At 41.8% G+C, this 27215-nt stretch overlaps 1 protein-coding gene across 1 annotated transcript; it reads left to right on the top strand.

The window, feature by feature from the left end:
• Window positions 1-441: 441 nt before the first annotated feature.
• LOC142015782 (protein NDNF-like) lies at window positions 442-27215 on the top strand. The gene is made up of 4 exons (XM_074999582.1): window positions 442-556; window positions 19727-19895; window positions 22614-22747; window positions 25864-27215. Exons 1-4 carry the CDS (start codon window positions 442-444, stop codon window positions 27213-27215), a joined length of 1770 nt encoding a protein of 589 aa, XP_074855683.1.

Here is a 27215-nt window from a genome sequence, read left to right on the forward strand (position 1 = left end):
GTCACAATCTGTTCCTTGTAGGTTCCAGGCCTCCTTATCAGGCTGTAAGCTATGCTGCAGGTCAGATACTTGCTTCAGGTGTCAGAAACCTTCTCCCCAGCATCAACCCCCACAGTTCATGTTATGATCCCCCTCCAAGTATGACTGGCTAGGCCTCTTGGCTGGAAAAGTCCCACTGCACATGGCCTTTACCAAGGGCCTTCCCTGCTGCTCTGTATAACCAGCTCCAGGCCACATCAAGCTTCTAGGCTTCTACACAACACATTTTGAAGCTGCCCAAGAAGCAAGTTTAGCTTTTTAGCAATAATGAAGCAATGCCATGAATGTGGTAGTCAAAAAAAAAAAAAAGTGAGTCAAAAAAGACAAATGCTAAGCAAAAAGAGTTTGTCATCTTATTTTAAAAATCTTGAAGTATTAAATAGAGGACATTCATCATAAAGTATGGGCAAGGAAACATCTCAACTATCTGATCACTTGCCGAGTTGTGGGGATACCACAACGACTGTGAAGGTTGAACAAGCTGACTCTGAAGTGTCAATGAAAGTACAAAATATTGGTAATTTTGTTAAGGTAAGGGAAGAAACATACCCTGAAAACATTGCATTATGGTCAAAACCTATTTTTTAGATATGATAGAATATTTCTTAGTAAATAAACCAAAAAAATAGGTAATAGGGAAAATTTGAGAAACAGTTATTTGGTTGGAGGATGAAAGCAATTTAGAAGTCTTCATGAATCCCATTTTCTGAGGATGAAGAAAGATGGGACCACAGAAATGAGAAATTGGTTGATTTTTTTTTCCAGAAACCACCAAGAAAGTCTACCGTTATGTTTGACAATTATTCTCTGACCATAGTAAAGGAAAACAAATATTTATCAATGACCAGTCTAATTGGAGAAGTGTTGAAAGAGATATGGCTGATCATGAAACTTCCAAAGCTCATATTAATGTCATATGTAAGTTTGTTCAGAGATGTAAATTATCCTGAAGAACTGATTGTGCATTATCGTCTCAGTTTGAGAAGATGTTCTTATTGAAGGTAAGTGCTGAGATGTATTGTTGCCACGGTGAAACTGCCATCTTCTTTGGGGCTACCCCTAAGAGGACATAATGAGTCATCACAGTCAACTCAAAAAGGTCATTTTTAACCTGCCTTGATTACCTTAGTAAACTTGTCAATTTTCTCAATGAACTTTTGAAAAAATTATTAGTATTGTGGCTCAGGGAAAACCAACTTTTTAACGCACCAAACCTACAATGAATTCATTATGATAATGGCAGAGCAGCTCAGAAACCAAGTCACTGATGAAGTAAAGCAGGGGTGAGCATAGTGGGGAGCTGGCCCCCTTGAGCCCCCATGGGGAGGAGTGAAATTTTGTAAGGTGGTGTGCAGCATGATCAGCTGCTGGGTCTCAAAGTTCATCTATCTCACTAAATATGTTGACACAAGTTACTGTTTTTATGTATCTGTATTTACATTTATATACTGGTTAACAAAGATTTTACATTCTACATACTTATTGTCTTACACATTCAAAAAGCTTTTTTTCATATGAACATAACTGAAATTTCCATCAATTTGGATTACGTTAGACAGGTTGTGGTGCCCTGCTAATTGCAGGGATGAAAAAAGTAGCCCAGCGTAAAAAGTGTGATCACTCCTGAAGTAAAGGGTGCTAAGTATTATTCTGTAACAGTTGATTCAACACCATATGTGTAGTTATGTAGACCATTTAACATTAATTTTAAGATATGTGACCAGCAATGATGAAGTTGCAGAGAGATTTTTTTTTTGGTCTCCCTAAAAGCCCACACTTCTGAACACCTAGAGACAGTGGCTTTGGAAATCTTGCAAACTGAGGTTTGGACATCAAAATTATCATGTGCAGAGCTTCAATAATGCCGTAAATATGACAGGAGAACTCTGAGGGAAATCCACCCCTCCACATTTTCTTTCAACACGTTTCTGAGCAAGAATGTTTATCAGATGCTTTTACTTCCTGAAATAAGTCAGGTGCACACTGAGAAGACCATTTTAAATCAATTAATAACCACCTCCTGCTGGCAGCAATGCAACCATCCTGCAGCTACGATCTAGGCACACAATGGAATAGGTTATAAACCAGACTAGTACCTTTAGAGATTTATTGTTGCTTGTTTGACACTGGACATAGGAGCAATTTTAGTTCTTTCTATATATTCATCAGTATTTGATTTGCCAGCACTTATTTGTTCAAATATACAGTTCCATGATTCTTTTTCTCTTCCCCTGCTCCTGCCTAAAGAAGAATTATCAGCATTAAGTTAGACGTTTAAATTTGGGTCACCATATGTCAGACAAAGTCTCCCATGGGGCAGAGAAATACATACATACATTTCCTTGGCCTCATTAACTCTGCACTGTGAATGCTGATGAAATGGATAATGAAAACAGATAATGGATGATGTGACTGTGACCAAAAAAAACCAGACAAACCAACATTGTAAAAAATAAAAATACTCCTGCATATTAGAGTACCAGGCTTGGGAGCACAGGGTTTGCAGATAAGGCTGTGTGGCTGTTATCCCTTCCCCGCCCACCCAAACACATAGCGTACTATTCTTCAGCTTGTTCCCTATGCTTCAAGTTCTCAAATATCAAATTCTATCTAGTCCCCTCTTCTCTCTCAACATTGGCTGGTAGATAATGATTTTGGGCTGCTGCACCATCTGGAACAACATCCCTACTGCTCTGTGCCTAATTGCATTTGAAGAAATCAGAGCATCTATCTCAGAAAAACCCATCTCATCTGAGGGTCACAGTTCTGCTTATTTATCCTCCTTCATTTACATTTTCACCATTTCACCTGTTTACTCCATGTCCCACCACATCTTCAAATGACATGTATTCTAAACTTGATTTGCATTCACAGGTATATTACAGTCCAAGCTGCTGGGTAGAGTTTGTAAAGCTTTTATATAAACAATAACACATACACTCAGTGGCCATTAATGCAGTGGTAGCAAGACATGGTGGTATGCTAAGCCCTTGCAGAACAGCAAGCTAAACTCAGCCATCAGAAAACACAGAGGTAAGGTTGTCCATGCACCTTTAACTCTTCCCATCTTTCAGCAAGGCCTCACTATACCCCATTAACACACATACCTTTACTCTGCTGTCCCCACAGCTCGCTTTCTTTTGCAACCCATTCACTCCCACCTAACACTACTAAAGGGCAAAGAGGTCCAACAAAGTTGTCCATGCAGCTGTACATATCACATCTTGCAATTTGCTCACCAAGCCAAAGCAGCTTGTGTTAGAAATCCCAACGCTAGGGTTATCTTCTTGCCCTCCCTCAATCTTCTGAAATGTCCAGTTCCAGGAATCACCCAGAGCCCATATATTGGAGGAAATGCAATTAAAGTATTTGGTAGGGAAGGATATTATGGGGCAGAGCAAAGGCAGGGGTTAGGAACTAGGGCTTCAGTGTGGGGTTGGTGCCCAGAGAAGGGGGCAAAGGAGACTTCAAGTGGCTGAACCCCACCCCTCCCACCACCACACGCACACTGGTCCTTGCTCACCTCCCTCACACTCTCCCCTATTGCCCGCAGCCCTCCAACCCTGAGTCCCTCCTCCTCCTCCTCCAAGCCCCCTACCCAGCCCTTATTCCCCTCAAACCTCCCTGCCATGAGCCCCCAACATCCTCAGCCCCTGCCATTTATTCCTGAACCCCCCCAATACCTCCTCCCCTGAGTTCCCAACCCCAGCCTGCTGCTCTTATTCCTGAGCTCCCCCAAACCTCCCTGCTCTCCATGCCTCCCATTTCCATTTCTTACAGGATTGTCATATCACCCCACCCCACCCCCATTCCTGCCCTGAGCTCCCCACATCCCCGCAGTGGGGTGCAGTACAACAGTGCCTGTAAGGAGCTTACCTTACTTTGATCCCTGAGTGTGGGGCAACATGTTTAAAATACAAGAACCCTGGAAAGTTGTTGAGTGGGATTTTCAAAAGCACTTAAGTGACTTTGTAGTTCAGGTCTGCTTGACTGTCCATAGGAGGACGTGTGGCCTTAAATCATTGAGGAGCCTTAGGAAAATTCAGCTGTATTTCATCCTCATGAAAAGGAGACAGATAGTTTTATGGGTAAAGCACTGGACGAGGAATCAGAAGCTCTGCTTTGCTTCCTGAATCTGTTACAGACTTTCTGAATGGATATGGGAAAATCACTTAATCTTCTGCTTTTATTCCTGATCCATTAAACTTCCAATAGTCCCTGACTACCACTGGCTGGCTTGCTGCCCTCCATTCAGCCTAATTCTTTCTCTTACCTGTTTACAGAATGGCTATTTGGAGCAAGGCCTATCTCTCACACTGTGTCCAAGTCACATGTAAAACAAATGGACTCTGCTCTCAGCTGGGGTTTCTAGGCACTACAGTATCACCAATGATGCAGATTTTGAATAAAAAAATAACGAATTGTTATAACAGTTAACAGATGCAGGTGAGAGGGATTGTCTCCATTTTTAGTAATGGAGAAGCTACAGTGCAGAAGGGTAAAGGGACTTGCCCAAGGTCCCAGTGCACACCAGTGGCACTGCTGAGACAAGAAAGCAGCATCCTGACTCTCAGTCCTGTGTTAGAGTCGCACAGTCTCCTTATTTCAGAAGTATCTCCTGTGTCCATTGCATCTGGATCATTATAATGAATCCACAAAAGCCCCCCGTATATTTAAAAGGAATATAGTGGAGCTCTTGATTCAATAGGGGATCCTGGGCCCTGGTGTTACTACAAGTTTGAGGATTAATTGCACTGGACCAGGCTATTAAGCAGATAAGATAAGTTTCAGCTGAGTGGCATGTTTGGTTTTATACAAATTAAAATATCACAATGCAGGATAAGAGTCCCTATTGAAATTACAATGCCAGATGTCAAAGCACCTCGGGGAATAAAATAAATGACATTGTTGAAGTATCCTGCATCTCAAGAATGCAACTAGCAGTGTGTAATGAACAGTGAAGGGTAAACATTGTCTACCATGTAAAGTGAGTGCTACGTTTGTGGAACTACATCGAAATTAAAAATTCCCTCAAGGTTTCATTTCTCACATTAGCTCTGTGTGTGTGTGTGTGTGTGTCATTAGAAAAACAGAATCATCTAAGAGATGAAGGTCTCCCCTCTCTGAAGTGAGATGTATGGGAACAGAGAGAATCTGTAATTAGTAAAGATGAACAATACCTTTAAGTACAGAATTGAATCAATACCATTGATACTTACTGAAGTGCGCTTTAGAATAAGTCCTACTCCTGTATCTGGGATAGCACTCAAGTACATGGAAGCCAGGGTACTGTGGATTGTTATTGGAGTGGTTCAAATACTAGAAGCAATTAAAACTGTGCAAACTTATTCAATTGCTCCTTAATATACTGAAAAGATGCAATAAAATAATGTTACCTAAGCAGTAATGCTCAAGAGGTGAGCAGTGAGAGAAGGGCAGGGCAAAGTCAAGATAGTTGCACCCCTGGAGGACAGTAAGCGGGGTCTGCTACTTTTGAGGAGGCAGGTAGTTTGGTGCCCACCAGGATAGAAGGGAAGTCAGAATGGCTCTTCTGTGAAGTTCAGGGTGGCTGCTAGTAGATCAGGGAGTTGAATAGGCCCTAGGAGCAGAACAGTGGGGCAGGAGGGTTGAGCTAAGGTTTATGCTATAGTCATTTCTCAGTTAATGGAAATTTCAGGAATGGAGTGCTTGGTCTTGGTCTTAGAGCAGTTTGGGAAAGCCACCTGCATAGTGTGATAAAGCTTTTCCACAAGTATAATATAGGTCCCCTCTTCTCCATTGCATTCCCTTCCACTGTCCGTTAACCACAAGATCCCAGTGGGTGATATACCTAATCCAGTACAAACCTGTAAGCTCACCCAAGGATTGTAAAATTCCTAAAATGAAAATCTTTGCCAAAAAGACCAAATGCTGGTCTGTTCTCGGAAAGAGATTTTCTTGAGTAGGAAATGGGATTTTATCACTCCTAGTAATTTGCATTTTAATTTAACTTAATCTGCTTTTTAATGTACACTCTTTGCAAATGTGAAGGCCAGAGTTGGAGCTGGGTGTGTGACAGTGATAGATGAAGAATTATATGGAACTAGGAAACTGATGGAGAGCTTTAATTGTTCATTTTCACACGTAACATTCGGGTGGTGACTTGTAACAATAGAATTACCCCGAAAGAAAGGAAAATATTTTTGGCAGTTTTTTGACTTTATTGAAGCCCACTTTCAACTTCAACCCTTTTTCAAGTACATTTTGCTTAGGAATAAAATAAACATGGAAGCTACGTCTACAATATAGAGATCTTTCGAAGGAAGCCTTTCTGGAAGATCTCTTCCAAAAGAACTTTTTCGAAAGAGTGTGTCCACACACAAAAAAGCAACTTAAAAGAGTGATCTGCTCTTCCAGTAGAGAGCATCCACACAGCCTCTGCTCTTTCAAAAAACCAGAGCAGGGAGCGAAAAAAAATCAGACCCACTAGAACTGCTTTTTGGAAAAAGGGTCTGCAGAATGTCTACGCACGCTTACTTTCAAAAGAAGTTTTCGAATGGGGGTGCTCTTCCTGAAACGGGAAAGGAAGAGTGAGTTCAGAAGAAGCACACATTCTTTCAATTCACTTTCAAAAGAACATTTTTTGTGTGTGATGCTCTGCGGGATCTTTTGAAAGAGCCCCCTTCTTTCAAAAAATCTTTTGAAAGAACTTGGTAGTGTAAATGCAGCCAGAGACTATTTCGTGTGTGTGTGTGTGTGTGTTGTTTTCTTGCTTCTGTACATTTAATCACTACTCTTACAGTAAATAATTTGCAATGGCAATTTCTAACAAAACTGACAGGTTTTATGAGATGTAAATTAAACTTACTCATTAAATTCCTACAATCAAACATGAAAATGTATACTATTCCTGTGAGGAAGGAGAAGTAATAATATAATCTCAGTTGCATAGAAAATAGCTGTAGCTGAGCAGAGTGCCTGATCCTAGTGCTTAAAAATACAGGGCTGTGCAGTAAATGTGATTGGATTTCTTATAATCTAATCATATTGCTCCATATGTGGCCCCCAATCTGTTTAGGATTTTAAAATTCCTGAGTATTGTACTGCCTTCCCTGGAGAATGCTGGGAAGAATTATGGACAGGGCCTGGAACAGATGGGATGCCAATGACTCAAAGCCAGCAAAGACTAAAAAAAAAAGAGGACAGTTATTAACTCCTTCTCTGCCAGCTGTAACGGAGTGTTTGAGACAAACAGGTACAAAACATTCGGAGTACGAAATGCTATTTAAATGTTCAGGCTTTTCAGTGAAGATAAATGTAAAAGAGCCCTTTCTAGTAGTCATTCAGCTTTTCAGGTGCAAGTATTAGATATATTAAAATTGTCACAGCTCTGTGAAGAAGGGATCATCATTGAAACACACACAAAGAAAACCCTTCTCTTTCAGAGTGGAGGTGCCATAAAAGTGTCTTCAGACTAATGCAAAACCAAGGAGTTTCCTGCCAGATAAAAGAGACTTGGCAGCCCAGAGTAACTTGAACCAAATGAAATAATCTGGTTGCTCAGAGTTGCCTGCTTGTTTCCAGCTTCTTACTAAGAAACTCATATCAGCATTTGAGAGCCTCTGCCATATAAAATACATGGATATTCCCCTTTAATTGTGTTTTATGGCGGATTAGTTCTATTAGTTTAATGCCTTGATATGTATGACAGCAACACATTTTCTAAAAATACAGGATTACCCTATTAAAATGACATAGATTAAGGGGCTAAATTGGCTCTTTCTTTTTCTGTGGCCTTTTCAATTCCTGTTCCATGGAGATACCCCCAAGATTATGTTAAAGTGAAAAAAACTGCCGATCACTGTCTGACATGCACACAAAATAAAGGTTTTGTTTGTTTTGAAGGCCCAGGAGGAAGTTCTCAGTTTGTTTCCAAGACATGATTTAACAGAAATTAATCTAAAATCCTAATTTCCCAAGGATGGGTGGGAGCAAAGGAAATTATTGTAGCTGCCCTGGTCCTTCAGTATGTTATTCTCTTTAAGTCACGAAGAATCTGTTAGTATCATCATGCAGGGCTGAATTCTGGCTGAGGAGTTGGCACATTTTTCTTTTTGCACTGAATTTTACCCTTGTCGAGCAACAAAATCTGTCATAAATAATAAGGAATTTCCCCCATTAAACCTGATAGGGCAACTTGAGAAGTAATCTCCTGGCTTCTGCAAACTCCATACCTTATTCAGTAACCCTTTTCCTCCCCATAGCTCCGGACTGCCTGCAGGTGTCTCCTCCTTCCATCTCCCCATTAGACATATGAAGGAGGCTAATATGCGTATGTTTAGATAGCTTTCTACTGAAACACTCTCCGCAGCTGAGTTTAATTTTCTTAGTTAACAGGCCTTACCTTACATGGAAAAAAAAATCTAAAATAGAAAAACCACAAGATGTATTCTTTAGAAATGAGGCTGCCTTAAGGAAAAACTAGTTGTAGGTAGTCTGTCGTGTCTGATGATGACGTCTTGAGCTTGCACAGGCTCATCGGTTGTGGACTCACATGTGGCTGAGGAGTCCAAGTTTAAGGAAAAATCTGCCCCGTAATTTAACAGATATTGTAGCGAGAGCCACATAATGCCACAGACAACTTTACACACAGCATAGGCATATAGAGTGGGTACTTTGGAGCCAGAATATGGAACAACAACACATGCGACCCCCACAAAGCAAACAGAGGATGTCAGGACAGGAGCTACCAGTCAAAACAGTCTACACTTAAGAAAGCTAACAAACAGACAATAGAACAAGAAAAAATGTATTGGGCAGTCTATCTTCTTTTCTACATGCAGCTCCCTATGCCTATGGCATATTAATTTCTGACTTGAAATAGGCTCTGCTTGCCCTTATTTGGAAATCCTCAGAGTGCTTATGCATTGCCAGAGGCTCTCAAAATATGACAGAAAAAAGAACTATTCCAATAGTAACAACTATTTCCCAAAGTTTGAACCCCTGAATGTCATATCTGAAGTCTGCTTAGAGTGCATGCCCTATCCCGGGGGTCAACAACCAAAGTAGCAAGTAGAGACATTTCCTCCAATTCCGTAAAAATTCAATAATTCAAGAGCCACAGTGCAAGTGAATACAACACGGTCCTTAATAAACAACATAACCTCTATTGTAAGAACAGTGTACACACACAATGATTTGTAATGTGATCCCTGTTTATTGTAGGATGTTCACAAACTTTTTACATACCTATTTCTTCATACCTGATGTGTATGTTTGTACCACTGTCTTCCTGACTTCCACTCACAAACCTTTTCTCTCTCTGGAGGGTGTAAAGGGGAGTTATCCAACATTTTAAGATGACATATCTTTGCTGTTTATATATGAGTTGTTCATTTGGTGATTTTAGACTGGAACCCCAGCTGGGGCTGGGGGGAGACCCAACCCCATGGCTGGAAACCGGCTGGGGCAGAGTCCAAGCCAGCAGCCCCAGCGGCGGGAACCCTGTGGGAGGCTGGGGTGATCCTGCCTCCTGCAGAGGCTGGAAGCAGGGAGCTGATCAGTTCTGCCCTCCCTCCTAACCTCAGACCCAGGCCCTCACCTTACCTGACCTGGGTGCTGCTCCTCAGGTACGCAGTTCTCTGCCCTGTCGCTGAAATGGTTCTCAATTTAATTGTAACAGAGAAGCAGCAGTACTCCAACAAAACAAAGCAACCATGTTAGTCTGTACTCCAACAAAACAAAGCAGCAAAAATGTAGCACTTTAAAGACTAACAAAATGATTTATTCAGTGATGAGCTTTTGTGGGACAGACCAACTTCATCAGATCAATCTCATCTCCAATACAGACTGACATTTATAAGTACAGAGGAAAAAATTGCAATAAGAAGTGACGAATCAAATAGGATTGAAGGAGTGGGGTGAAGGGTGGGGAATGTTAATTGTCCTGTCTGAGATAATTATGAGGAAAACCCCGCTGCCAACTTAGTCTACATATTTATTCTGGGGATACCATCACTGGACCTAACTTTGTTAGTTACAAGATCAAATGCAGATTCTCATGCACTTCCAGTAACATTATATATGTTATTACGTGCCAACAATGCCCTGCCACTATTTACATTGGACAGACTGGGCAAAAGCTTCTCCAAACAATAAATGGACACAGGGCAGACATCAAGAAATTCAATACACATAAGCTGGACAGTGAACACTTCCATGGAGTGGGCCATTCTGTTAAAGACCTGAGAATTTGTGTCCTAGAGTACGGAGAATTTAAAAACAGATTACAGCGAGAAAGTTGTGAATTACAATTCATATTCAAATTCGACACATTAACGCATGGTGTGAATAGAGACACCAATTACCTCACTCGTTACAAGGACTGCTTCCCTTCCTTTGATGGTCATAATTATCTCAGGCAGGACAATTAACATCCTCCCACAACTCACCCCCTTCCTTCAATCCCATTTGATTTGTCAGTTTTTCTCACAATGTCTTTTTGGTCCTCTATACTTATAAATGTCAGTCTGTATTGGAAATGAGATTGATCTGATGAAGTGGGTCTCTCCCATGAAAGCTCACCACCAAATAAATCATTTTGTTAATCTTTAAAGTGCTACATTTCTGCTGCTTTGTTTTCTCAATTTAATTGTATTGGCCTAACTGCCTGATGACTGTTAATCCAATTAAGAAGTTGAGAACCACTTCAGGAGTGTGAATGGCTTCTTAATAGCCACCTGTGGAAACGACCAGCCCAGCCCAGCCCAGCCCAGCCATGTAATCATGACCCATGTTGGGTCCTGACCCATAGGTTGGGAAACCCTGGTTTAGGGGTTTTTTTGGGGGGTCTGCACTAATGAAAAGGTTAGGAACCACTGCAACAGAGCTTGTGCTGCTCCCAGCTTTGCTTTTGAGCAGAAAGTTTGCTTATAAACAAAGGGAGGCAAGATGATTAAGACAGCAAAAACTTGACATTCATGTAACTGAAGGATTGTTAAATAATCTTGAAAATGTTGCCAGGTACTCTACTTAAAAGACAGGAAGCAAAGGATAGGACTAAATGGTGATGTTAGAGAGAGTTAAATAGTGGAATGCTTCAGCGGTCTGTATTGGTACCACTGTTGTGCAGTCCATTCACAAATGACCTGGGAAAAGGGATAAACAGGTATATGGCAAAACTTGCAGATGATACAAAATTACTCAGATGAGCTGACTGCAAAGAGTTACAAAAGGATCTCACAAAACTGCGTATTTGGACAACACAAGGGCGGATGGAGTTCAGTACTGATAAATGCAAAGTAATGCACATAGACAAATATAATCCCAAACGGGCATATAAAATGATGGGGCCTAAATTAACTGTTAACACTCAAGAAAGAGATCTTGGAATCAATGAAGTTATCTGAAAACATCTGATCCTTGGGCAGTGCATGGACAGTGGGTGAACCTTTCACTTAGGGAGCCAGGAGCTCCCTTGAACAGGCCCCACCCCCTTCCCACTATCTCTCTCTCCTCTTCCCTGTGCATCCCGTGTCCCTGTTCAGTGTGTGTACCGGTCCCCTTCCAACCAAATCCTTCAACAAAAGCAAAATTATTTTTGGGAGAAAAAACCCTTCCTATTTTGTGCAATTTCTCAAAAAAAGAGCATGTTTTGCACCACGTGCCAGACATGCAGAGGGTACCTAATTAAAAGTGCTAGATTTGGGAATAAGAAATGTCAATCACAGGTCCTTATGTACTCTGATAGCTGACAAGTAAGCAGCTTGCAAATGTCCCAAAACCCCTCTCCTTGATCCTGGGAAACATATAATGGCAAGCACCAGTTAAAGCTAATTGAGAAATATCTGTCCTTTCTTCACATGATAAAATAAGGTGTCAGACATCACCAGCAGCTGACATCTGGGTCCTGACAGGGAGAAAATGACTGGAATCAGACTGCAAAAGTTGCCACTTCATTCTCACTTCTTCATACAAACAAGCTTGAGCCCTTTGTATGTTTATTGTTTCAACAGCAGTGACCACATCAGACAAGTCATGAGAACTGCCAGGGGACCTGGATCCCGTCAGGAAAATACTGGCTGGTTGCTGCTCCCGTTCAGCTCACATAACCAAGAAGGCAAACACCCAGTTGAGACAGTGTGATGGTCCCAGCTTTATGTATCAGATGGGCAGAGCCAATATCCCTAGGAGCGAAGGAACCAAATCCCCAGCCCTATTTGCACCAGACAAATGTAATCTTCCACCCACTAAGAAGCACTGAAACTGAAAAACGTTGAGACCTATCCTACCAGTCCCTTCTCTCCTTCCTGCCACCACATCCCTCCTCTCTCCTCTCCCGCTTTCTTCCCTCCACATCCCTCTGTCCCAGGCTCCCTCCTCCTACCCAAGCTTACTGCCATCCCCAACCAAGTCCAAGTTCTTTCCCTTACCTGCCCATCACAGAATGTGAACAATTAGAAAACCCTAATTCCCTGGCCCAGGCCACTGCTTACCTGTGGAATGCTCTGATGGGTCTGGTCCATGCAGAGGGGGATAGATTCCTCCTGACCATTTATTGCTCTGCCCAGTCCCATGTAACTGCCCCTGAGGCCCCAAATGATCCAGCCCTCCCTGCAGCACACACACAACACAGGTCTCTTCTGGCAAACTGCTCCAGCATCGTTCCAGTAGCCATCCCATAAAATCCCATACTGAAATTCTCCTGTTAGCCAAGGCAGTGCCTACCACACAAATGAAATGCAAAAGCTTTGGAATTGTAAACAGCACTTTTGTAATTTTACAAAATTTACATGTAGTTTACAATTGTAAACTCAGTGTTTTCCATCAGCTGACCTCAAAGCACCGAACCAAAACCAATGAATTGGCACAAATGCTTGTGAGGCAAGCAAGTATTATTGTAATTATTCCTTTTTTTCTGATGAAGGAACTGAGGCAAAAATGGATAAGTTCCTTATCCACTTTAAAAAAAATAGGTGGAAAATTTCCCCTTGAGATCAAGCCTTAAATGAGGAGTCCAATGTCATACTAGAAGTCTGTGGCAGGAAGGCCATTATGAAAATCCCAGATCTTCACATTTGCAGCAGTGGAGGACCCTTTTAGTCACCCTCAGATCTGCTATTTGGCTTATACTGAGCTTGTACTCCATTCTCCATGCCTGCACCCTGCCCCTCCTATTGCAGCATGCACAGCCCCCTCAGCTCCTCCCCCACCAAAAAAAGAAGTCTGAAAGGGTGTGCCTGAATAAGGCCAATATTCCTAGTCCAACACATGAGTTCTTTTTCGGCACCGGAGTTTTATTCATACTTCCCGGCCAAAGCCTCAAAGGGATATATGGCACTTAGTTGAGCTCTGGCAGCTGTTTAAAGAGATCTGGTTTCTGAGCAGGAATTTAATCGTAAGTGTCTTAGCCAAATATGGATGTATTAATTCAGGAGGCTGTCAACCAGGAAGAAAGGGCTTTCGAAGTCGGGGGCGGGGGTCCTTTTGAAAGGCCCCCTTCTACACAGGTGGTGCACAATTCGAAAGCAGCACTTTCGAATTGTGAGCAGCCATCATTATGCTAATGAGGTGCTGCATATTCATGTCAGTGCCTCATTAGCATCTTCCCAGCTCACTCATTACCATGCCCTTTCTGAAAGAAAGGGGCTAGTGTAGACGTAGCCAAAATGTGTTTCAAAATTTCTCTCAGCAATAGAGCCTATTTTGAAACAGTGCCATTGGACTCACTATGGCTTATTTGAAAATAGGTTCTATTCCCTGTATACATAGTCCCTATATTGAAATACCTGTTTTGAAATAGGTTCTATTCCTTGTTAAATGAGGTTTAGCGATTTCAAAATAAGCCATCCACTATTTCAAAATAGTGTCAGAAGTGGATGACTTAGTAAAGTTATTTCAGAACAGGGGCTGTTATTTCAAAATAACTTTGCTGCATAGAGATATCCAATGGTTCCAAGAAGATACTTGTAGGGGGCCCATTCTATTAGTGACGTGTGTCAAACATACCTTCCTTCTTTTGTGTCTTCTGTGGACTTTGAATTGACATAAGCAATATATCTGTCCTTTAAATCACTGGGCTCTATTCTGTGCTGCCCGTATTTCAGCCCTGGGCACGTCCCTTTAAAAGTCTATCTAGCTACCCCTCCTCTACAGAGCTCAGGGAAAAGCTCCCCCCGATTCCACTGATGTAACCAATACTCTTCCAGGCTGTGTCCACACTAGCTCCTCAGTTCGGAGGGAGCATGGTAGGTAGGGTGTCGGGAGATTATTAATGAAGTGCTGCGGTGCATGTGCAGCACTTCATTAAGCTAGTTCTCCCCCGCAGCAACTCCAAAGTGTTAAACTTTGAAGTGCCAGCTTGCGTGTAGCCATGGCTAACTTGCTGGTACTTCAAAGTGCCTGGGCAACTTTGAAGTCCCTTTACTCCTCAAAATATTGAGGAATAAAGGGACTTCGAAGTTGCCCAGGCACTTCGAAGGGAGCATGGTAAGTAGGGTGTCGGGAGATTATTAGTGAAGTGCTGCGGTGCATGTGCAGCACTTCATTAAGCTAATTCTCCCCCGCGGAAACTCCAAAGTGTTAAACTTCGAAGTGCTGGCTTGCGTGTAGCCGCGGCTCACCCACTGGTACGTCAAAGTAGGGAGCTAATGTAGACACAGCTCCAATGTCCTATTACTGTACATTTCTTACACATGTTGCCACTATCTGGGCAAACCTTATCTGCCTAGGTTCTCCCTTGCTACCTACCACATTTCAGGAAATATATTTTTCATTACAGGCATTTTCTTTCTTGCGTTTCTTTTTCCATTATGGAAATATTTTCTTGGTTAGTAGTTACGCAAGCTTTCTTGGCTTCCTCATGAGGTGTCTTGCAATTTCATTAACTCAGAGGGCTGTTGCTATGGCATTGCCTGTTCTGGAGTTGGCACAGACTTTAACCATGGCTTTTCTGAAAGCGCCTTGTTTAAAATGATCTCCCACATGTTCTTCCTTAACAATAGCAAAGACACAATACACTGCTTGTTCATACAGTACCACACTTTCTTTGCATCCCTTTGGTAAAGGCAAAGCCAGATAGATAGATAGGTTTTGCTCTCCGATTGTATAAATGAATGAACTGATTTATTTCACTGTTAATTTAGCAATCTTAGGCTATGACTACACAGCAGTATTATTTCAAAATAAGTTATTGCAAAAGACATTTTCCACAATAGCTTATTTCAAAATAGCGCAGCTACACACAAAATGCATATTGAAATAACACTCAGCTATTCTGAAATAGAGTGTCCAGACACAATAGAACCTGTTTCGGATTAGAGCCCTTATTTCAAAATAGCCCCTAATTCCCTGGCCACACAGCCCCTTTTCTGAAATATCTATTTTTGGAATAGGCACTATTCCTCACAGGATGAGGTCTACCAAATTTGAAATAAGCTAACTGCTATTTATTATTATAAATTATAAAACATTTTGAAATAGCAGTTGCATTGTGTAGACACTTGCAAAGTTATTTTGGAATAGTGTCCATTATTCCAAAACAACTTTGCTGAGTAGACAAACCCATAGGCTGTGGCTGCACTAGCTCCCACCTTTTGGAAAGGGCACGCTAATAAGCCACTTTGTCAGATGCTAATGAGGCACTTCCATGAATATGCAGTGTCTCATTAGCATAATGTCAGCTTCACACCTTTCAAAAGTGCTGCTTTTGAAATGCATGCTGCCTGTGTAGACAGGGGCCTTTCAAAATGACCCCCTGGACTTTGAAAGCCCCTTCTTCCTATTTGGTTTTGGCAAGAAGGGGCTTTCAAAATCTGGGTGCGTCCTTTCAAAAGGCCCCTGTCTACATGAGCAGCATGTGTTTTGAAAGTGATACTTTTAAAAGGCATGCAACTGCCATTATGCTAATGAGGCACTACATATTCATGGCAGTGCCTCATTAGCATCTGACAAAGTGGCTAATTAGCACGCCCCTTCTGAAAGGCAGGGGCTTATGTAGCCACGGCCATAGAGTCTTGCACTGGGTTGAATTTTGGCCTGTTGTAACTTCTTATTTATGCTAGTACAAAATGAATCCACTTCTGACACCAAGTCATGTGATAATGGTACAGAATCACAAAAGTCATTTTCTGCAAACACTGAACAGAGGATTTTAACTTCAGAATATGGAAAACCATATTTTCCCTAAAACTTCTCTCTCTACATCTGCTTTACTGCATAGCTCCATCCTGAAACCTCACCCAGCTTCCCACCACCTGATTTCCTACATAGATTTTAAGAAATGCTATATATACCTTCATGAAAGAGAACAACATGCATTCCCCTCAATGCCTGCTGATATGCAAACAAGTACATGTAGCCAGAGGACCTGGCCATGCCCCTGGCATTGTGTAGATGGACCAGGCCTGTTAGGGACCATGCAGTATCACTGAGCACGTCTAAACTAGACCTTCGAGTTGATCCTAGGTTCGTAATTCCACCCGCAGCAATTGGCTAGTTGGAACCTATGTATCTACAATCATCTTATCTGGTCATCCTCGCTAATGGAGGTATCAACCTCCCTCACTCCTCATGAGATTGAGTAGTACAGGGGTCAACTGTTGACCCCGGTAGTTCAATTTCGCACCCCCCCACTAGGCATGTGAAATCAAACTCCAGAAAATTGACCCTGACAGGTTTGATTGGTCAAACTCCCAATAACTATAGCTGTACCTATAGCCTCAATCGCAAAAGCAACACTGTGTGTGTCCTGTGAATATTTATTCCCCCTGTACCGGTTTTTCTGCTGGCATCTCAGTTTCTTTCCCACACAGACTCAGGAATTCAAGAAAGCTTCACAGCTCTGCTCAGAATTATTCTTTCCAGTCTGGTTTTAAAAAAATACAGAGCGGTCCCTTCCTGAGAACTTTTTCCCACTTCTTTTTGCGAGTGAATTAGCACCTGTTAGCCATAAAAATTACAGACATTCAGTACATCTAGAAGAATATGGAGCTTCTCCAGTGCTGGGGATATTGCAGGTCTGAAAAAACTGCATCTCATCTTTAATTTCAGGGGATACATTTGGTTTCGGTTCAAATGAGATAGTGAATATGATTTGATCAGAATACTTGAGAGGCAGTATACAAAGATCACAGAGCCGATAATAATAAACTATTAGTTTTATGCAGAGATCACTGGCAACTGTGGAATAAAAGGAGTTAAATGTGTTCACTCTCTCTCGCTGTGTCTCACCACCCTCCCCCCCTCAATGCATTTCTGTCAAAGACCCAATCTCTGGCAAGCCAATAGTGAGATTAGGCTGCTCTGACAGTCTGGCTGACACCTTGTCCAGGGAAGAAGGTCTCACTATCTGAGGGAGAACACATGCATGTACTTTCCCCTCAGAAGACTTCTAAAAAATGAAATACGTTAGACTTTGAAGAGTTCTAAAGTACCCAGGTTACTACCAAAACAACACAAAACCTTCCCTTTCGAAAGCTTGCAGACAGTTTAGTTAATGTCTATGTGGAAGCCACATGGAAAAATCAGTTCTGTTAACTGGTTTCACAGTTTTGGTTTTCATCTATCAACAGAGATCTGAAAAGTCTACGTTGTTTTGTTTTATTTAGCTTCTGTGAATAAAAGAGGAGCATCTGTCTATAAACATTATAGGTAAGAGAAGTTGTTTTTGTTTTGTTTGTTTTTGTGAAAGGTGTCTCCAAGATTCTGAGAGCATGTTGTCCGTGTAATCAAGAGAAGTCAGCCTTTGGGATGATGCTATATTAAGGCTAAGCCAATTATATATGGTGTTTGTTTGTTTATTTCTTTGCCTTTCTGTCATAGAAAAGAAAAGAAAAGAAACTCACACAGCCACTATGTGACTTTTGTTTGCTAAATGCCATTTGAACTAATCAGCTCAGAACAAAAGAAAGGCAAAAGTGACAGAGAAGTATTACCATAACAGGGAAAGCTTTATTGTAAAACGGATTATGAAAGTAATCAAAAGGAAGAATAATCTTTTCAATGTTTGTTGGAATCATTAGCATAATTCTATATTGTATTCAGTTAAGTGCTTTAAATACTACCAACACATTTTCAAAGTGGAATAGGAGTAGTCTTAAGATGTTAAATCAGACGTTCTGTAGAGCCATAGCCTGGTAGACAAACTAGTTATTTTGAAAATCACCAGTGAAAACTAGTTTTCCACCTGATACCCAGCAGATACATTCAGTACTATACTGTACTTAAATGTACAGGACCAAGATGGAAGTATGAGAAGTCTGCTCCATTGATAAATATTGTTAACAAGCAGTAGCTCAGCTAAGCTGTAGACTTTTTGACTTTGTGTTCCTTCTTAACAGAGGCTACAAAAGGAAAGTGCCAGCCACAAAAATTATATAGATTATACATCATGGATTCATTGCGACACTGATGTTTTTTATATCCTCTTATTTTACTGGCTGATAATCACATTTGTTAATGTCTTTACTCTTTCCTATTGCTTGTAAATTGCAACAGTTGTCCTTTTTTTCCCCAAAAAGAGATACTGCTCACAGAGCACCCCCTGCCTACCAATTCATTGTGCTGCATTTCACAGAAGTTTGGAAGAGACTTACCTTGCTCCTTCTCCCAGGTCCAGAACTTCCTCTCTCTTGATGAATGTGAGGCAGATGGAAGAATACTGTGAGGATAATGAGCAATCTAACACAACACACTGCCAAAAGTTCTAGTGCTTTCTTGACCCTGTTACTTGTGTGGCTTTCTGCAGTGTAGGTGTGGGATCTGCATCTGCATTTTCACAGACCCCTTGCTGGAACTGTAAGCCTCATGCACTCTTTGTCCAGCTAAAAAACTGTCTAAGCAAATGAGAAAAATAGGACAATTAAAAAGTCTGAATCAGAGGGACATGGACAAACTAGCCTTAACTTAAAGCAGGGAAGAACTGCAGAGAAGGATGGGAAACACAGTCAAGTACTCCTAATGTTGAGGAGGAAAGCTGGAATATAAAATATAAAGTGCTGGAATTTCAGAACTGTTTGTCCAATTGTTGGATTATAATACAGGGTTCCTCTGCAAAGAATCCAAAATCTAACACATCCCAATGCAATGTCACTCATGTGGGGTCTACCTCCTTCTTTTTAATATTCTTTTGTATTACTTTTCTGTGCATATAACTGTAATCCTAATTAATTTACAATCAGTATGAAATAAAACCAGAATTACAAAAAACACAGATGGCAGAGCCTTGAGAATTGAGTAGATTATCACCAATTTGTGACTGGGAGATTATATGTAACTTAAAATAATCAAGTGAACTAATGCAATAAATAATCCCAGCCAACCATCTAGAAGCGTATTTTGTCCATTTATTTCTTAGCTGTTTTTAGATTGGATTTTCAATTCTCTACTTCATATTATACTCATGAAATATATGATCATCATATAATATATAATTATATTCATGCAATATATAAGGCGTTATACATGTATTTGGTAATATGACCCCTTACTTCAGCTTCGCTGTTTAATCTTTGCTGAGACTAGGGGAGACCTCTGTGAACATAAATGATTCAGCAAAGTGCAGATTAGCGGTATTCTGCCACATCCCGACTTTAACCATTTCTGACAAGGATTATTGGCAAAGCACAATGCAAAGTGTATGAAGGGAATGTGTTGTTTATTTTCCCCTGTGTTAACTATTTCCATAAACGTTTGTTATTCCATGTTGTAGTGCTGAAGATGTTCAGAGTCTGGATTTACTTGCCTTTCCATCTTCTCATGGCCTCTATAAGGGTCCACACCAATTCCCAACAGAGTGATCTCTTCAACTGTAATCATTCCCTGACTCTTGTAGATGGCAAGGAAATAACAGTCCACCTGTTGAAGGACATACCTAAAAGGTAGGGGCAAGTAATCCAATATTATTTTGCATAAATTTTTTTTTATTTCCTTAGCCTTGCTGCTAAAACCAAGGAGATAGTTGCGCTACACACTCTACCTGCAGTACACTGGCAGTGCTTTGAGTTAAGCAATTCAAATTTAAGTATTTTCCAATATCTCATTCTAGCCTTCTCTCTCTCTCTCTTTTTTTTTTTTTTTTTCTTTTTGGCGCACTCCCTTTGTTTCCTTAGTTGAAAAACTTCTTTTGGGGGCTGGAAAGATTTTTCAGGATAGATTTCAGCTGCTTATATTCATTGTAAATTCTTTCCCTGTTTGGCTATCTGGTAGACTTTTTAATTGGTGCAATTACCACTGAGTTTATAGTAAGCTCCAAAAGTGCATAGCTTTTGCTACATAATTAGGTGATACCATAATTACAAAACTGTGGAAATCCCAGGGCACCAAGATACCCAAAGCCAGTTGCAAGTATATTTCCTTCATAAATAAACTACTCAGATCAGTGATATGCATATATAAAAACTCTGAAAGTCAGTTTTCAGATGCATTGCATGTTTGATTGTAGCTTTGGTGAGCAGAATGAAAGCTTGCCTAGATTAAAAACTTTTAGTATAGCAATTCCAGTGACAATTAACCTGTGCCTCTCAAAATGCCTGTGTTTTGTATAAAGTAATGTCAGTGTGTCTATGTGCTCACATACATCTAGACATTGGTGTTTGGCACAGTACATCTACTTCTGATAGACAGGTGGAAAGAGAGGCTGTTTAACCCTATACAGCCAAAACATTCTTTGGACTTTAACTGCCATTATTAGTGGCAATAAATCTGATATATATTCTTGCTGAATGGTCAGAGAGCCAGGCTTGCTGACAGGGTTGGGAGCAAAGGGGCCAGTTGCACGGGGCCCAGCGTTTCACAGGGACCTGGACCTCTAGCCCTGCTCCCACTACTTCAGCTGCAATAGCGGCTGGATCTCCAGGGCCCTTTGAATTATTGCAGCAGCACGGTTCTGTCATTCCATGTGCCACATGGGGGGGTGGGCAGCACCTCAGTCTGAGAGGCATTAAGGGCTGCCTGCATGAGGCTCCACCCCTTCTGCCCTTGGCCCCGACTCCTTCTGGGGATGTGGAGCCAGGCCCCCCGCACCTTGCCTTGAGGCCCACAGTGGCTGTTAGCCCTGCTGCAGAGAGCAGAAGGTGAGCCAGATGGCTCAATTCTGATGGACACTGCAGAAAGAAAATCGAACACTGCACATGTTGTTATATAACAAAATTATGGCCACAAGAATGAACCTAAGAATCCTCCTTGTTAAAGGGACATCAGAATTAAAATCTAACAGAGAAGGGTTTATAGCATGTGGTATAACAAGAACATATACAATTTCTGATTGATGTTTTTAACTTTTCAGATGGAGTAAGGAAAAAAGTACGCACTTAATAATAAGCACTGCAAACTTCACAAGAACCTCATAGTTTTCCGGTGATCAAACAAAAAAACCAGAAAATTCAGAGCCTTGATTTAAGTTAAAAGAAGCCAGAACATTTGAAAATATGGAAATGCTCAGTTAAGGTTTCTCACATAACTTTAACTGTGGCCCAGTAGCAATGCCCTGAAAATTAGTAAAAACTCTCTGAGGTGACCTTATATGTCTATAACATCTCACCATTGAGTACAAAACTGGAATTTAATTTCACCGTAGTCTAACCAAGTCTGCCTGGCCTTATTGCCATACTAATGCACTGAGAGACTGAGCAGACAAAGAACAAGAGCAAAGCTGAGACTCTGGCTTTACTAGGACCAGCCAGGAACTTATGTCACTGGGATACACACCGGGACACATTTTCAAAGTGAAGATGTTAAAATGAAGTTGTGTTAGATGAGATTAGGGACCCTACGGACTTTTGAGTGCTGTCGGAGTGGCAAGTATTTGGGGTGCCACTCACATGAATTTCCACCAGTAGGAAAAGACTCACTGGGGAGAAGATAAGAGTTAAAAAACTGAATTTCTGTATAACCAATCACTTTTTAGGCACTGAGTGGCAGTTACTTTTCATATGCATGGAGGAATCATTCATTACCCGTACACATTTTGTATCTAGTAATTTTCCTGGATAGCTTCCAGATGAGCAGAAGACACCCGCTGCAGTAGAGAGACTACTGGTGCACATGGATGGAGAACTGAGGATAGCCTCCTTATACGTGCAGTCTAGAACTAGGTATGCCATGGATACACATAGGCTCTAGCCCTTTAAATATAGAGTGATGCCCACAGACTGTATTATTCTTACAGTACCTGCTCTTGGCTGATCCAGGCAAGAAACCTGGATATCAGATCCTGGGAAAACACGCGCTTATTCCCCAGTGTTAGCCTGGAAAGGAGTTCTAATAACAGTCAGTTTTCTAATGCCATTATGCCATAGTATTTAGTTGTCCAATAGTGTCTAAAAAGTCAGTATTGTAGACTATATCTACCCTGTAATAAGTGGTCAATATTCAAGAAAATGTTTGTGGATTAGGAAGAAACACAGTATGTGTTCTTTTGACATAAGAAAATGTAGAGCTATCTTCATGCTGCTGATTTTAATGTACCTAATAGAATTGCCGTTATGAATGTAACGTAGCTTTCAGTTCGAATGGCTAATTACCTGACCTGCTGGGAGTCTTCTGTATGTCCGAGTTTCTTAATGGCTTCAGTCCACTTTTTTAATTCACGTTTTCAGGTATTGCTTCATTCTAGAGGAAGACAGAGCCCCTGCTCCTTTCACAGTAACTGTGACACCCTGTGATGTTCCCATTGAATGGAGTTTACTGGTACATAAGGGGTCAACCAATTTCCTTGGGAAAATAGCACAAGGTAAGAGCTAAATGGAAGGAACTTTAAATTTTTGGAAGAGGGAAAGTAACCCACATGGCTGGTCCTGGATATTTGGTGGTCCTGGGCAAATTTTGACACCCCCTTGAAAAAACCCTGAGCCCAGTGTTCTGCCCCAGGTTCGCCCCCATCAGCCATCCCAATTCTGGAGTGTGCGGCATGGCAGAGGCCATCCGGGAGCAGATCGTCTGCCCAGTAGCACGTGCAGCATGGCAGGGGCCAGCCTGGGGGCGGAACTCAGGCAGTATGGCAGGAGCTGGTTTGGGAGTGGAGTACCTGCTCAAGAGTGCGCAGTAAGGGGGAAAGCTGGCTGCTGAGGCAGCAACTGAGCTCAGCATGCTGGACTGGCTTTTTGGCAGCCCCTTGAAAGTGACAGCCCCAAGCAACCACCTGGATCACCAGCCCCTAAGACTGGCTCTGGTAGCTCATTCATAACAAGTGCCAATAACATAGGAAATTTCACCACCAACAATAACGATCGGTGCACACTTGAAGATACAGGTACAAATGTCCTATCATATGGACTTCCCTGTGGGTTTAGAAAAAGACAACCCAAAACTCCACGGATGAAATCCTCTCCCCGCCCATTCGAGTAAATGCTGTTTTTGCCATTGACATTAATAGAATTCTAAAAGATTAAATTCAGCTTCCGCCATGTTCTTTTCTCAGGGTGGTGTAAGGAAAGGACAGGTATCCCGCCCCCCTCCCCTCCCGGTCTCCAAGAGCCTTCAAAGATAATGGCAAAAGGTCCATTTTGTCCCAATCCTCCAATTTGTCTAGGTCTCCCATGACCCTTTCCCTGCTTTCTAGGATATAACCCCTCCCTCTTCCCCTACAGTTTAGTGTCATCTGCAAATTTGCTGAGGATGCAATCCATTCCCTCATCCTGGCCATTCATAAAGATTTTGAACAAAACCATATCCAGAACCTACCCTAGGGGTATGCCACTTGATACTGGCTGCCAACCAAGCACAGAGCCATTGATTATTACCCCTTGAGCCTAACAATCTAGCCTGCTTTCTACCCACCTTACAGTCCATTTATCCCAGCTACACATCTTTAACTTGCCGGCAAGGATACCATGAGAAACCGTATAAAAAAACCTTTGCTAAACCCATGGTATATTACTTCCACCGCCTTACTAAGAGCCACTTATCACAGAAGGCAATCAGATCAGAGCCTTGCCTCCAATGCGATCCACCACTCAATGCACACCTGGAACAAAGCACTCCCTATTCACACTTTTCACACAGTCACAGCTTTCCAGTGGACAAACACACACAGTGAAACAGACCCAGCAAGTAGCCCCAGTCAAACAAATATCCACAGAGACACAGACACTCAAGATACTCATCCCACAAGCTCACAACACAGCCCCCACCCCCACAATGCCACACTCAGCCAACCTCCTTTCAGGCGCTTCCCAGGCAAACACACACTGTTGGATTCTCCTCTGTTTGCTGCTCTTGAATCTTATCTGAATATCTGCCAGGCTGCCTGGGGAGCATGGAAAATAAAGTACCTGCTCCCCAGTTCCACTGTTAACAATTAGAAGCCACCTCAAAACCAAGGGACCCTACCTACATAGTGTTCATATGGAGAATGTTCTATAGAATCACCAGGGAGGGAAGGAAGTGCATTGGGCAGAGCTGTCTCACTCCCTGCTTTCTGTCTCAGATCTCTCAGGCTGGTGTTTACTCTCTTTTGCTGTTCATGGCAATATGAGCAGAGGGAAGAATTTGACATATTCCACTTCCCTGGGAATACAATGTATAAGGATAATAGACACAGAATAATCTGAGGCTATGTTTCATTCAACTTAAAACTGAATTATTTTGTAATTTCCAGAAATATTTCAAAAGGTTTGAAATTTTTTTTAATTATTAAAAGGTGTAGAACCTGCCAGAAAGAAGAGGTTAACTATCAAGGAGATGCACTTGACTAGTCAGCTTGCTATGCATTCCTTCAAAGCTTCTGGCTTCTTTTGTTCCTTCGAGGCAGTGAAGGGACTAAATGATACCAATTCTGTACAAAATGTGTCAAACTATATGTGGCAGAGTCAGCCTTGCCCCTGGGCTTCATACCCTTCGCTCTGAGTCCTGCAGGTAACTCAGGTGCTACAGGCTTGAGCTGCAGTCTGCCCCAATGTCACGGGGCTGAAGGGACTGAGGGAAAACCCCTTCCCTCCCAGCTGCCTGGAATGCAAATGGGGGAAAACAAAAATGCAAAATAGGATGAAGCGTTTTCAAAGATGTGTTTATTTTTGAAAGAGCCCCGTCTACACCGCTTTTTTTCTTTTGAAAGAATCGCTTCCAAAAAGAGATTCTGCAAATGAAGCACAAGATCTGTAAATTAGTGCCTTGTTTGCATTTTTGATTTCCCTCATTCACATTCCTCTGTCGAAAGAGGAGTGCAAGTGTAGACACAGCCTGCTTGTGTCTTGGCTGTCATTGGTGTGGCCCGTGCAGGGGCACATTAGCCGGGCCTGGAGGGGATAGGCTGCATCTCCAAGAATGCCCAGCAGCATGCTTCTGGCACTCCTTAAGCTCTTTCTCTGCTCTCTAACTCACTCTCACCTCCTCTGATCCAACTTCCTCACCATTCCAACTTCCTCATCCATGCCCTCCTGGTTCCCAGCAGGGGAGACCTTTTAGCCAGTCATAGGGAAGTCTCCAGTGAGCTTAGCTCGTTCTAACTGGTTTATAGCAGCCCCCTTCTGAGCTGCTTCCCCAGCTTAGCTGTTCCTCACTGTCCTGGGGTAAGCCCCGGTTCCTTTGCTAGGTGTTGCCTCTCTCTTTCTCTCAGAGCTAGCTGTCTGGCTGAACCCTGTCCCATAGAGTACAGGAAGAAGCACTGACAGTAAGTGGAAAATTGCAGTGACATCCAGTACTATATGGGTAAAATGTTTGTAAAAATTCTCTCTCTCTTACAATATTAAAAGAATGGTCACTACAATTTTCCTCTCATAAAATGCTAGTAGCAAGAGGAATTTCTTTGGCCTATGAATAATAAAGCTGAGAGCTTAAGTGATTAGTTGTTTTAGGGCATGGAAAGAAAACTGATAGGATCTGTTTTTCCTGTTTGCTTTTTATGTGCAGGTGAATATGATGTTCTTGAAGCCACAAAATCTCAGAAGATTCCAAAGTTGGTTTCCGTGATGTTTAACTACAAAGGAAATTCTGTGGAGACTTATATGGGTATGTCTTCCTATTCCGCTTTCTATATGCTGGAGGTCCTATCAATTGAACGAGACACACACATTACTGTTTACTTTACAACTGATACAACATCTGGGCATCTGTATCCAGAACTCCCAATAGATCCACGCATAGATGTTACTGGTATTGGCCATGCAACTGTGACTCTAGCTTGGAAACACAGCCCATCAATCTTACAGCACAAAGAGAACATCCAGTATTGTCTTCTAGTCAATGAAAAACATAACTACAAGAGTTTATGTGCAGCCGAGACAGCTATCAGATCTTCAGGAATGAAATCCCCACCAGTGCTAGCACTCTCTCTCTTTCCATATCTCCTAGATCATCAACAGATGATGATATTGTCCCGTAGTGAATTAAGTATCATCAACAGGGTTAGTAATGGGGAAGTGAGGCAGATATGCATGGGCAACAAAAATACATATACAGTGCCCAACCTTAAACCCAGTACTCAATATTACTTTGATGTATTTGTAGTCAACCTCCTCACTAATGCAAGTGCTGCCTACACTGGAACATTTGCACGGACTCTTGAGGAACCTCAGCCTAAAGTTATTGAGCTGAAGGATGGGAAGGCAATTCATCTAATCCTGGATGGGGAAAAGCAGAAATTCTACAGCTTGCAATACCAGGCTAGACACCAGAAGATCCAATTCACTTTTCAATCTTGTAGTGGCCAAGTATGGGTACAGATAACAAGGAATGGTAAAGTACTGACATCAGAAAACATTGCAGGCTTCAGGCATTTCTCACTGAAAGGAAAGCTGCTGGACACATATTTGGTGCAGCTAAGATCCATGGACCACACTAATTCTTCGGTGAAAGTTCAAGTATCTTCTCACTTCCACAAGCGTTTTTTCCCACTTCTTCCAGAGAGCTTAAAAATCAAGTCCTTCAGCAAACTGAGGACCTGTCATTCAGTCACCATTGCCTGGCTAGGAACACAAGAGCAGAGCAAGTACTGTGTGTACAAGAAAAGGATCAAAGAGGATCAAGTTTGGATGGAAGTAAGGACAGCAGACAGGTGCTCAGGGCCCAAATCCAGACACAAGTCTGAAAAAGTGATCTGCAGATATTTCTATGATATAAATCTACAGCGGGCAGTCACCACACAGACCATCAAGGGATTGGAACCAGGAACTCTCTACCTGTTTGATGTTTATCTAACTGGACCTTCTGGGATCCCAGTCAGATATCACAGTAAAGTTGTAAAGACCAGGAAAAAATGTTGA

The sequence above is a fragment of the Carettochelys insculpta genome, chromosome 7, assembly GCF_033958435.1.
Source record: "Carettochelys insculpta isolate YL-2023 chromosome 7, ASM3395843v1, whole genome shotgun sequence".
NCBI lineage: Eukaryota > Metazoa > Chordata > Testudines > Carettochelyidae > Carettochelys > Carettochelys insculpta.

Coding starts and splice junctions, on each gene's coding strand:
- LOC142015782 (XM_074999582.1), top strand. CDS start 442: ATGGGCAAGGAAACATCTCAACTATCTGATCACTTGCCGAGTTGTGGG. Junction 557..19,726: donor AATGAAAGTACAAAATATTG/GTAATTTTGTTA, acceptor TCCATGTTGTAG/TGCTGAAGATGTTCAGAGTC. Junction 19,896..22,613: donor TTGAAGGACATACCTAAAAG/GTAGGGGCAAGT, acceptor TCACGTTTTCAG/GTATTGCTTCATTCTAGAGG.